The 12,796-nt window shown below is 45.1% G+C and overlaps 2 protein-coding genes across 5 annotated transcripts in view; one reads left to right on the forward strand and one right to left on the reverse strand.

Annotated features, from left to right (window-relative positions):
• Positions 1-12,796, forward strand: part of LOC138746838 (zinc finger protein GLIS2-like) — a 274,859-nt gene that overhangs the window by 68,619 nt on the left and 193,444 nt on the right. The gene's annotated exons all lie outside the window — the stretch shown is intronic.
• srl (sarcalumenin) overlaps positions 1-12,796 on the reverse strand; it is an 87,197-nt gene that overhangs the window by 35,710 nt on the left and 38,691 nt on the right. For both annotated transcript variants that reach the window (XM_069904651.1, XM_069904650.1), the window contains exons 3-4: positions 10,058-10,183; positions 7,831-7,926 (exon numbers count right to left, since the gene is read on the reverse strand). In XM_069904651.1, coding sequence (XP_069760752.1) covers positions 7,831-7,926; positions 10,058-10,183 — 222 coding nt within the window. The remainder of the gene's footprint in view (positions 1-7,830; positions 7,927-10,057; positions 10,184-12,796) is intronic.

Below are 12,796 nucleotides of genomic sequence, written 5' to 3' on the forward strand. Positions count from 1 at the left end.
GGAGAAGACAATGGAAAAAGTAAGAGAGGGCAACAAACCACTGGAGTATAAAGGGCAAAAAATCTTCATTTATCCAGATATAAGTTTTGAACTCCTAAAGAAGAGAAAAGAGTTCAATACAGCAAAGGCGATTTTATGGAAGAAAGGGTATAAATTTATACTAAAGCATCCAGCGGTATTGAAAATATTTATTCCAGGACAACAAAACAGACTATTCTCGGATCCAGAAGAAGCACGAAAATTTGCAGAACAATTACAAAAATAGACTGAGGGAGGAAGACGGGTAATGAGAGTAAAAATTATCACGATTGATATGTATGTGGGTAAAGACAAAAATAGACTGAGGGATGAAGACGGGTAATGAGAGTAAAAATGATCACGATTGATATGTATGCGGGTAAAGAGGTATAAGAGTGAATAGAGACAATGAGCATACATGAATGTATCTGTACTTAGAGGAAAATATAGATAGTATAGACAAGAATTAATAAGGGAAGGTAATGGAATAGAGAGAATAAGGAGGGAATTAAAAGAGTGACCTTTGTGACATATGAAAAGTGAAATCTTTTCTGGGGGAGGCGGGGTGGGGGGAAATAGCGGCCACTGCAAAATCAGTTGACGCTTGCGAGTGGATTCGCAAATCCAAATGGAGAGGGGAGATGTGGTTGTCCGACAAGGGATTAAGGACAACTCAGGAGGTGAAGGGGAGATTGGGGATAAATAAGATAGAAATAGGAGAATAAGGAAAATGTTGGATGTTGTAGAAATGTTGTCTTATAAAGAGTTGAAAATAAGAAAACAGAAATGGAAAAGGAGGAAAGGTAATAATGGAAAAACGGAAAGAGAAGATAAACAAAATATAAAAGGGCTATGCTGAACTATATGTCTTTAAATATTAATGGAATACATAACCAAATTAAAAAGGAAGAAACTACTAAATTTAAATGAATAAATGTATTCCATTAGAAAAAATAACATATAGGTTAAGAAATAATATTGAAATATTCAAACAAGTATAGGAGCCTTACATTAAATACAATAGCGAAAACCTACCGGGGACAAACATTACCTAAGTTGATGGAAGGAGAAGGAAAGAAAAGAATGGACTCAGTAGAATTTCTGGTGTAATTTTGTTGAATGACAACATTGTCTGACTGGCTTAATGCAACCTAGATTGTATACCTAAAATGGATGAGAGGGGGGGGGTGGGGGGGTGGCTTGGGAGGAGGGGGGGGAGAAAAAGTCACTGTATATGTGTGAAAAAGAAATAGTGTATATCATGGCTAATGTGATTTATGGTGTGAAAAATAAAAAAATTTAAAAAAAAAACATAGAGATGATCCCCTGATCTAGAGGATGGATCTTACATGACGAGTGCTTTGGGAGGTAAGAAATTCGGATCATTCCGTCACGGCTTACTAGGTTGGCAACTGTTGGGTGGGCGGGACAGTTGTCAAGCAAAAGAGCTTTGAGCTCTAGCTTTTGCATGCGCAAATGAGCGCAGACGGCAGGGACAAAAGTTTTGTAAAACTAATCCTCAAAGATGACACTGGTCATCCAGGCATTGCTGCTATGCGTGTACTCAAATGGTAACAACTTCACGTTGACATGGTGGAAACAGTGGGGCGAGTGAAATTTGCCAATCATAAGTAATTTTAACTTGTGTGTTCCAGGTTTGTTAGCAAAAAAACAACAATATCACATGATCTTTGTTTGAACCCCTCAATGATGAGTGTCATCTTTGCTTAACAGCTTGCAGTGTGGCATCATCTTGTAGCAGAGGCCTGTTTCGCCACCTTCTTCTAAGAGAGTTTTTAGTTTTGCCAGGTAGTCGCTGGTAGTGGCACTGTTGGGTGAACGAACTTCTCCAGACACTAACACTTGAGAAATCCCATGATGACATTTAAACCGGTCTAGCCATGTGTTGCTGGCTTTGAACTGTGAGGTTTCTCCATTGATCAGCTGGTCAAATTTCTCGGCTTGAGCTTTGAGAATAGGCCTCGAAATTGGAAGGCCTCTGAGGGCACTTGAACGAACCACTTGTACAGAGAGTCATCGAGGCTGGCGTCTTTGGCTGCCTTCATGTGTTTGGCCTTTAGTCCTGCCTCTTTCTCGACTTTCCAAAGTGACGCATATAACTTATCTTCCTGAGATTTCCAGCCACGAAGTGTCAATTCAGGTATGCTGAGGACTCGTGCAACTTGGGTTTGACTTTTATTCTTGATCACATCAAGTGCATGAAACTTATCTTTCATGTCAATGAAAAAAGCTTTCCATTTTGGAAAAAATTCATTTCCGGAAGAGCAAAAAAAGGGTCCAATGGCTCATCGCATTATATCTGGAATCTCATTAAGTCAGGGCATGTTAAATCAGGGTTCCACTGTCACTCCATATCCTCAATATTAATTTTGTAAACTTTTGTGTACCCTTTCTGTTTTCCTTATTTTGTGATTCAAACTGCACACTTTGTCCAAGATTTAACAAATATTTTGAATTTTTCCACTTAATTTTTTTTCTTCCTGAAAGGAACCTCAGTGCTTGGGTTGCTTTTACATGTAATTAATTTTTGTTACTGTATTTGTTTTCTAAGATACTGTATTTATCTTCTCATTATTATTTTCCAATTAATAGCTGGCTGGTTTAATTGTACTTACAACACCTTACCTATTTGGATAAATACATTCTACAAATCCAGAGATTATGTCCCCAAGTCGATCTAGGTTTCTTACATCCACTGCATTATCCTTAATAACTCAGTTATCTCTTCAAAGAATTCAATAAGTTTGGTTCGGTAGTGGCCCGCGGCCCACACCTCGGGCTGACACAGGAAATGGCTGTCGAACCCGACGACCAGCAAAGCATCATGCAGGATGAAATGCCCATTTACGTAGGCCACCATAAGAGCAGTGAAACTGGCCAATCATCACTGGTGGATCACAGGGGCCCAAATGGGGCACGTGTATCCAAGGTAACCAGTCAGAAGCAGGCCCGCTCAACCTACACCCCAATGGTGACGCGGCTGAGCTATCTATAAAAGGCAGAGCTGCCACTGGATAAACTCAGTGTCGAATACACTATATTGGTGTATCTTTCTTCTGGAGATTCGAGCTACTGCCTTAGGGCTATAACCAAGAGCTATAACCTAGTTGTAGCTGTAGCGACCTCGCTACAGTGGTGACCCCGACTGGTCAAAATGGCACTTTGGACCCCAAGATGGAAGAGCAATCTGCAATCAACGTCGCAGTGTTAAAGCTGCCCATTTTCTGGACGTCAGAACCGTGGGTGTGGTTCCAGCAAGTCGAGGCACAGTTTCCCATTCGAAGGATCTCCACCAATGACATGCGCTACTACCACATGGTCAGCACCCTCGATTAGGACACCACAGCCTGCATCATTGACTTCCTCCAGCAGCCCCGGAACAAGGAAGATATGTGGCCATCAAAGAGCTGTTAACCCCTACATTCAGGCTCTCAAAGCACGAGCGTGCTGCCCAACTGTTGGATATCGATGGTTTGGGGGGGCAAGGCCCCTTCCGCCCTCATGAGTGGCATGCTCGGTCTCAATAATGGCTACACCTGCTGACAGCTGTTGCAGCAGATCTTCCTGGAGAGGCTGCCCAAGGACATCCAGCTGCTCATCGCGGAGGAAGACTCCGATGACCCCAGGAAGGTACTGCCTGAGCAGACCTGATATGGGCGGAAAAGAGGGACACCTGCACTTCTCTCAAGCAGGTGACAGCACTGTGTCATCACTGTCTGGCCGGGATGACCACCGACTGACCACTCAAACACCATGCCCTACCGGTGAGCAATACTGTTTCTATCACTGACTGTTGGGTTCTGAGGTCCATCAATAACACTCACCCTGTGCATTCCAGGGAAATCCCCAGACCAGCTGTCATTAATGGCTGCGACAACTGGCCAACTGCATAGCCTGCTACATTTTCAAGACTCCCTGTCGGCTGATGTTTCTTGGTGGATACTGGGGCACAATACAGCGTCATTCCCCCGACCAGCCTGGAGGCCCGCTGCGGCAAAGTGGACAGGGAGCTCCGAGTGGCAAACAGCTCCAACATTCGAACATTTGGCACCCGCACCATACCCCCACACTTCGGGGACAGAATTCACTTGAAAGTTTACAGTGCCAGCCATGCAACTCATTCCTGGTGGATATCAAGAGTCACCGGCTGGTGCATGCCTGGATGTTTCAGTCACTCTTGCTCAAGTGCATTGTACTCACCAGCCCCCACCTGCACTCAGTGAGTCCTGCCGACCACAAATTTGCTCGGGTCCTAGCAGAATTCCCCTCCGTCACCCTGCCTCACTTCCATTCAGCAGAACCCAAACATGAGGTGAGGCACCAAATCGTTACAGAGGGCCCTCCTCTTCTTCCCAAGGTGCAGTGTTCCCCCCCCCCCCCCCCCCAGAAACGCAACCTAGCCAGGGATAAGTTGAAAGAGATGGAGGAACTCGGCATTATATGGTGCTCCAATAGTCCTTGAGCCTCCCCTCTCCACATGGTCCTGCGGAGACTACCACTGCCTCAATGAGGCCACCATACCAGACAGATATCCCATGCCCCATATCCAAGACTTCACCGCTGACCTGCAAGGGACATGGATATTCTCAAAGGTGGACCTCCTCAGGGACTATCACCAAATCCCAGTACATCCCGAAGACATCCCAAAAATCGCCATCATAACCTCCTTTGGATTGATTGAATATCTCTGCATGCCCTTCAGGTTAAAAAACGCAGCTTAGACTTTCCAGAGGCTGATGGATACAGTGGGCTGGGATCTGCATTTTGCCTTTGTCTGCCTCAACAACATTTTAATCACCAGCCACACCTGCACTGAGCACACCGCCCACTTAAAACAATTATTCTCCAGGCTGAGAAATTTTGGCCTAACCATTAATCCGGCCAAGTGCCAGTTTGGCCGAGATACTATTGACTTCCTGGGCCATTGTATCGACCAACAAGGAGCTAGACCGTTACCCACTAAGGTGGATGCAATTCACTTTTTCCCCAGGCCATCAACGTTGAAGGGGCTACAGGAGTTTTTCTGGTCTGGTCAACTTTTATCGCCACTTCATCCCTGCAGTGGCCCTCATCATGAGCTGGACCCAGTAAAATCATACAATGGACCCAGGAGGCGACTGAGGCCTTCCAGGCCACCAAAAACACCCTAGCCAATGCCACGCTCATCGTGCACCCATGGACAGATGCCCCGATCACCCTCACGACAGATGCCTCCAGCACAGTAGTCGACGGATGTGCTTGAGCAGTTGGTGGATGGACAATGGCAACTGCTGGCCTTTTTCAGTAAACACCTCAGGCCACCAGAGTTCAAGTACAGGGCCTTTGATGGAGAACTGTTAGCCTTATACCTGGCACTTCGTACCTTTGATACTTCCTGGAGGGCAGGAAGTTCAAAATTTACACGGACCACAAACCCCTTATCTCCGCCTTCAGTAAGTTGTCAGATCCGGGTAGGCAACAGTGGCACCTGTCCTACATTTCCAAATTTACAACAGACATTGAACACATAGCCAGCAAATCCAATGTGGTGGCTTATGCCCTATTCAATCTGGCTATCTTGTCGATGCTCGACCCAACCCCTGGCATCAACTACGCAGCCCTGGCTGATGCGCAGCAAGCAGACCCTGACATTCCAGTGTATAGGACAGCACTCACCAGCTTACAACTGGCGACATCCAGATCACCCCCAGCAATTGCAAGCTGCTCTGCGACACCTCAACAGGTAAACCTCGCCCCGTCATTCCAGCTGCATGGAAGAGATGGGTTTTCGACTCAGTCCACAACTTGGCTCACCCCACCATTAGGACTACAGTCAAAATGGTGGCGAACAGGTAGGTCTGGTACAGCCTCCACAAAGAGGTCGCCCTGTGGGTCAGGTCTTGTACTCAGTGCCAGTCGTCCAAAATCCAGACATATTAAAGCTCCACCACAGACATTCAAGCCATTGCTTCAGCCAAGTGAATTTTGACCTTGTGGGGCCCCTACCTGTTTCCAGAGGCGCACGTTACCTTCTCCCATTGATCAACGGGATGACCAGATGGACAGAGGGGGTGCTACTATCAGAGGCTTCCGCATGGGCTTTACTCACACTTGGGTAGCATTTTTTGGGGTCCCTGAACACCTTACATTGGACAGAGGGGCTCAATCTACTTCCAGTCTGTGGACTGCCTTAGCCCACGCCCTGGAGACCCAAATCACCCACAGGCCAATGGGGTTGGTGGAGAGGTGCCACAGACACCCAGTCCTAACTGGGCCGACAAACTCCCTGGGGTCCTGTTAAGCATCTGCACTGCACCCAAGGAGGACTTTGAGGTATCCTCTACCGAGTTAATCTATGGCACACCCATAATTATTCCGGGCGAATTCGTGACGGCCTCTGAGGACTTAGGGGAGCCCCTGGCGACCACATTGTCCCAACTACATGAGCGCCTAGGCACCCTGCGCCCTGCTAAACCTATACCCCATGGCCAACCCTGCACTTATATCCCAAAGAACTTTACTGACTGTAAATATGTGTTTGTTCAGTGCAGGCCTCACTGGGCACCTCTACAGTGACCTTACAAGGGACCATACCTTGACACAACGGCTCCACCTGTGTTTTGGACTTTGGCAGCAGGGAAGAGACTTTCACATGACCAGTTGAAACCGGCCTACTTGGACTTTGACCAGCCCATCACTCACCTTACCCCATGGCACAGGAGTTAGCCTCCTAAAAACAGTGCCCTGATCACCATTCCTGGGGGTGGGGGGGGGTTGTGTAGTGGTCCATGGCCCGCACTTCAGGCCGGCACAGGAAATGGTCTTTGAACACGACAATCAGCAAAGCATCATGCGGGCTGAAACCCCCGTTTCCATCGGCTGCCGGGAGAGCAGTGAAACTGGCCAATCACCACCGATGGATCGCAGGGGGCCCAATCGGGGCCTGGGCATTGAGGTTTCAAATCGGCAGTTTGCACTGCTCAAGCCACGCCCCAGTGGTAACGCGGCCAAGTTGACTATAAAAGGCAGAGCTGAGCTGCCGCTGAATAAACAGTGTCGAATACACTCTATTGGTGTGTGTGTGTCTTTCTTCTCTTGCAAATTCGAGCTACACCCTTAGGGCTATAAACGAGCTGTAGCCGTAGTGACCTCGCTACAGTTCTGCCATTTCTGTTTCACTGCCTTTGATTTTATCTTAGTGAATCTATTTGTATCCTTACTTTCCTTTCATATTTATGTGCCCATGGAATACTTCACAAGAATTCATGTTATACTTTTCAAAGAAAGTAGGGATGATGTACAGGCTCTAACCTCATTTGAGGCGAATATATAAGTAGTTAGAATTTCCTCCTAATCAGATGCAATATCCACAATTCCCCAGAATTTCATTCAGAACTCAGTTCATCAAATGCATTTCCTCTCAAGGAATTTGTGATCGATTAATTAAATTATTCAACAATAAATTGGTATAATAAATTTATCCAATTCAAGAGGGAATCAGCCTTGCAAAACGGTATGTTATTTTGTACCAATTCCTTCTCACGGTTTTATTTTCAATACATCTGTTGACTAAGTGTGAATGACATTGACAGTGGCTTTTTGTATTCAGTTTGCTCAGTTTTCTGTTTCAATTTAATGGTACTGACTTCAGCTGTTAAGATTCTCGAGCAAAGGTTCTGGGACAACAAGAACAAATATTTATGATTGGGATTGCTGGTTTAAGTAGCAGGTAAGATTCTGAACCCAACTTCCTTTCTGATTTCATATTGTCCCAGATCATTGTATATGAGTGCATCCTATCTGCTTTTGTACCTGTAATTTCATGTTGTCTCAGTTCATTGTATTTGTATGCTTGCTCCAGGGGTCTGATAGCATTATGATATATCTTTCGTAACCGCTGCAGCACACCTAGTAATCAGAAATACATGAAGAAAACACAAATACATGGAATGAAAACAGTTCAGTCTACCAATAATATTTCCTTTTGTATTATATTTTCCAATTAACCCTTCATTCTGTTTAATTCTACAATACTTAATCATCCTAAACACTCCCTCATTCCCAAATTTAACCTGATAATCTAGAAATTCCCTTGTATCTCTAGGACATTACTCCACCTACCATATCCCCAGAAGACTGCTCATTGCCAAATCCCAAAATGATTCTTAACGCCCCATAATTTATTGAATTGAAGCAGTGGCAAATTTTAAAACTCTGTTAGGTATGCCAGTGTATTCCAAATCCCACCGCAACTTCAATTTTTAGGGTTAGGGTCAGAACTAAATTTGTCATGCATTTGGAATTGTTTTCTAGGTTTGCATCATTATATTTATATGTTTGTGAAGGCGCCAAAAAATATTCCATGCATGTCAAAAGTAATGCAAATTTGAAATCTAATTTAAATTTGATTTCATTGCTGTAAAAATGAAGTCTAATTCTGGTAGGTCACACAGAATAAATGGGGTTAATGTACAGAGAGACCTTGGGAGGCATGTCCAGAGCACCCAGAAAATGGTAACACAAATAGATAGGATAGTGATAAGGGCATTTGGTATGCTTGCCTTCATAGGCTGAGGCATTGAGTATATTAATTGGGATGTCATATTGCAGGTATACAGAACATTGTTTTTTTTTAAAAAAGTGGCGCTGCCAGAGATGCTGTAACAGCAGTGTTGCCGATGGTGTGGACCTGTGGAGAGCAGGAAGCTGAGATACAGCGCTCCCCCGTGGGGTCTTACCACCCAGTCTGACTGCTGTTGGTTCCATATAGGCTTTAAATGGCCTGTTAAAGGAGCCATTGGTGGTTTTATTTCAATCACGGTGTCTGGCCCAAGATGGCAACACCTATGTATGGCAGCAGCTACAAAGGATTGCAGACTCCAGGTAGGCAGAGGGCTGGCACAGGGCACCAGAAAAACATGAGACCACCCCCCCCCCCCCCCAATTTGAGAAGGAGAAGCAGAGGAGACGATCCATGGGACAGTGACCACTGTGATGAACCAGCAAAAGGCTCTGAAGCTGAAGAGCACACAGTCAGTGGGCTTTTGGTGACGAGGTGAGGAACCCATACAGGGTACAGGCAGCTGGTGACTCTGGTCAAGGGACTCTAGGCTGCGAACTGCTGGAGACTGACTTGAGACTTTCTGAAGGGGTACCAGGTATTGACCCCAAGATACAAGAGGGTGCTGAAGGTGTTGGAGGCTTACTGATCATGATAGAAGTTGGCACCTGGAGCTCGGGTTCCTGATGGATTGTACTAAAGGCTGCATGGCTGCAGAAGCTGCGGAAGCGTTGGAAGCAAATCCAACGACACTCAATGATTCTATGGGTCTCTAATTTGCTTCTCTTTCCTCTGACTGTAAGGAGTGCTGGGCAATTTCTGCTAATAATGAACCTTTGTCTGTTTTACAGTAGGCTAAAAGAAATTTTGTGTAATATCACATCATTTGTTTTATTACATAATAATAAAATAATCTTAAAAAGACCGCACAGGTCCACAGTTTGGGTCACTGGACCACAAGAAGGATGTGACAGCTATGGGGAGAGATGAAGAGATTTACTAGGATGTTGCCAGGAATGAAGGGATGCCATTATAAGCAGAGATTAGATAGACTGTGTTTATTCTTTCTGGAATATAGAAAGCACAGGGGTGACCTGCAAGAAATGTATAAAATTCGAGATGCACAGAGAGGGTAGATGGTCAAAATCATTTTCCCAGGACCGGGTGGGGGGGGGGGGGGCGGTCTAGAATAAGAAACCACAGGTTTAATGTGAGAGAGGAGAAATTTAAAGGAGATTTGAACTTTTCCCCATATCGGGTGATGAATATCTGCCAGTGGAGCTGATGGGGGCAGAGACATTATTATAAAGGTATTTGGATAGGAAAGATAGAGGGTTATAGGCCTAATGCAGGCAAATGGTACATGTGTATATTGGTGTCATGGTCAGTATGGATGAAAGGGCCCCTTTCTCTGCTGTACAGTTCTATGATTTTACGCTTGAATAGAACCAAACTTCTGACCTCCAACAGTTGACTTACCTGAGTAATCATCAGATGTAATTTTCTCATTCAGCCGGAGGGTTTTTTCAATGTGAGTTCGATCTCTAAAAGGTAGCTGCAACTGAGGCTCATCTTCGACCTCTACCTCTGCCTCTTCTCCTTCATCTGGAGGACAAAAAGAAAGCAAAACATCACGATTGAAGTGCTGATCTGAAATTTAAGTGTTCCATATCCCCATTCCATAGTTTTGTCAGAAGTCACGCTGCTCTCCATTGCAGGCAAAATCTTCGCTAGGATTCTCCTAAATAGAATAATACCTAGTGTCGCTGAGAATATTCTCCCAGAATCACAGTGCGGCTTTCGCGCAAACAGAGGAACTACTGACATGGTCTTTGCCCTCAGACAGCTCCAAGAAAAGTACAGAGAACAAAACAAAGGACTCTACATCACCTTTGTTGACCTCACCAAAGCCTTTGACACCGTGAGCAGGAAAGGGCTTTGGCAAATACTAGAGCGCATCGGATGCCCCCCAAAGTTCCTCAACATGGTTATCCAACTGCACGAAAACCAACAAGGTCAGGTCAGATACAGCAATGAGCTCTCTGAACCCTTCTCCATTAACAATGGCGTGAAGCAAGGCTGTGTTCTCGCACCAACCCTCTTTTGAATCTTCTTCAGCATGATGCTGTACCAAGCCATGAAAGACCTAAACAATGAAGACGCTGTTTACATCCGGTACCGCACGGATGGCAGTCTCTTCAATCTGAGGCGCCTGCAAGCTCACACCAAGACACAAGAGCAACTTGTCCGTGAACTACTCTTTGCAGACGATGCCGCTTTAGTTGCCCATTCAGAGCCAGCTCTTCAGCGCTTGACGTCCTGTTTTGCGGAAACTGCCAAAATGTTTGGCCTGGAAGTCAGCCTGAAGAAAACTGAGGTCCTCCATCAGCCAGCTCCCCACCATGACTACCAGCCCCCCCACATCTCCATCGGGCACACAAAACTCAAAACGGTCAACCAGTTTACCTATCTCGGCTGCACCATTTCATCAGATGCAAGGATCGACAATGAGATAGACAACAGACTCGCCAAGGCAAATAGCGCCTTTGGAAGACTACACAAAAGAGTCTGGAAAAACAACTAACTGAAAAACCTCACAAAGATAAGCGTGTACAGAGCCGTTGTCATACCCACACTCCTGTTCGGCTCCGAATCATGGGTCCTCTACCGGCATCACCTATGGCTCCTAGAACGTTTCCACCAGCGTTGTCTCCGCTCCATCCTCAACATTCATTGGAGCGCCTTCATACCTAACGTCGAAGTACTCGAGATGGCAGAGGCCGACAGCATCGAGTCCACGCTGCTGAAGATCAAACTGCGCTGGGTTGGTCACGTCTCCAGAATGGAGGACCATCGCCTTCCCAAGATCGTGTAATATGGCGAGCTCTCCACTGGCCACCAAGACAGAGGTGCACCAAAGAAGAGGTACAAGGACTGCCTAAAGAAATCTCTTGGTGCCTGCCACATTGACCACCGCCAGTGGGCTGATATCACCTCAAACCGTGCATCTTGGCGCCTCACAGTTCGGCGGGCAGCAACCTCCTTTGAAGAAGACCGCAGAGCCCACCTCACTGACAAAAGACAAAGGAGGAAAAACCCAACACCCAACCCCAACCAACCAATTTTCCCTTGCAACCTCTGCAACCGTGCCTGCCTGTCCCGCATCGGACTTATCAGTCACCAACGAGCCTGCAGCAGATGTGGACCTACCCCTCCTTAAATCTTCGTCCACGAAGCTAAGCCAAAGATTTAGAACAAGAATGATCTGCACTGAACCCTTTCCTTTGAACCTTTTGCCATGATATTCCTGCTCAAGAAAAATAGATCAACTTAAATCTTATAATGTTCCATTTACTCAACATCAACAATATTTGAAGAAAGAGAATTTCAGTTTCTATTATGTTTATGTAGAATAAAAATTAGGTCATAAGTTTACTCCTGCTCTATTGGCGCACGACTTCTTAGTAAGGGACATGCTTCTAACAAAGTGGTCATTCCTTCTATATGAACCTGGCTTGCAAGTGATAATAATCTAGTTTGCCATGAGAGAGATTGAATCTATCTATGTAATTATCTTGTCCCTGTTGTTGATTCACTAGTGCTTCCTGGAGGGTATGCATTTTTAAATTTAATTATGTCTGGATTGTAGGTGGACAGTTCATGAAAACAAACACTTCAGCCCTCCTTCCTTACCATTGATAGCATTACCTCGTAATTGATCTAAACCATTGAGAACCAACAACACCTCACAAAAATGAGGATCATTGTGTCTACTGTTGGATTAGTTTGACATTTATGATGAACTCAATCTGCAGATGTAATCTTTATTGCTCCAAGTCTTCTCAATCTAATGGAGGAATAAATAGTTAAGAAACAGTGTAAACCAAATTTGCACGTTGCTCTCAGAATTGTTTTTTACAAGTCTTGGATATGGCCCTGTGTCTGAAATTTGATCCACCCCCAAGTCACCCCTCAACAACCCCCCCCCCCCCCCCCCACCCATGATGAAAGATTTGGATCTGTGGTGAAAATAATTTTCTACTTTTGACTTCACATTAATTTCCTAATGTGATGAATCTGGGCTTCAGATTTTTTTTCCATATTTGAGATCTTAGATTTATTTCCTTATTCTACTTACACCCAGCTCACATTGATGACTTTAGAATGTAGTTTAAATGTCCTTAAAGTGGTAGTCTGTGATGTACATTCAGCCTCTGA

Source organism: Narcine bancroftii, chromosome 12, assembly GCF_036971445.1.
Source record: "Narcine bancroftii isolate sNarBan1 chromosome 12, sNarBan1.hap1, whole genome shotgun sequence".
NCBI classification, from domain to species: Eukaryota; Metazoa; Chordata; class Chondrichthyes; order Torpediniformes; family Narcinidae; genus Narcine; species Narcine bancroftii.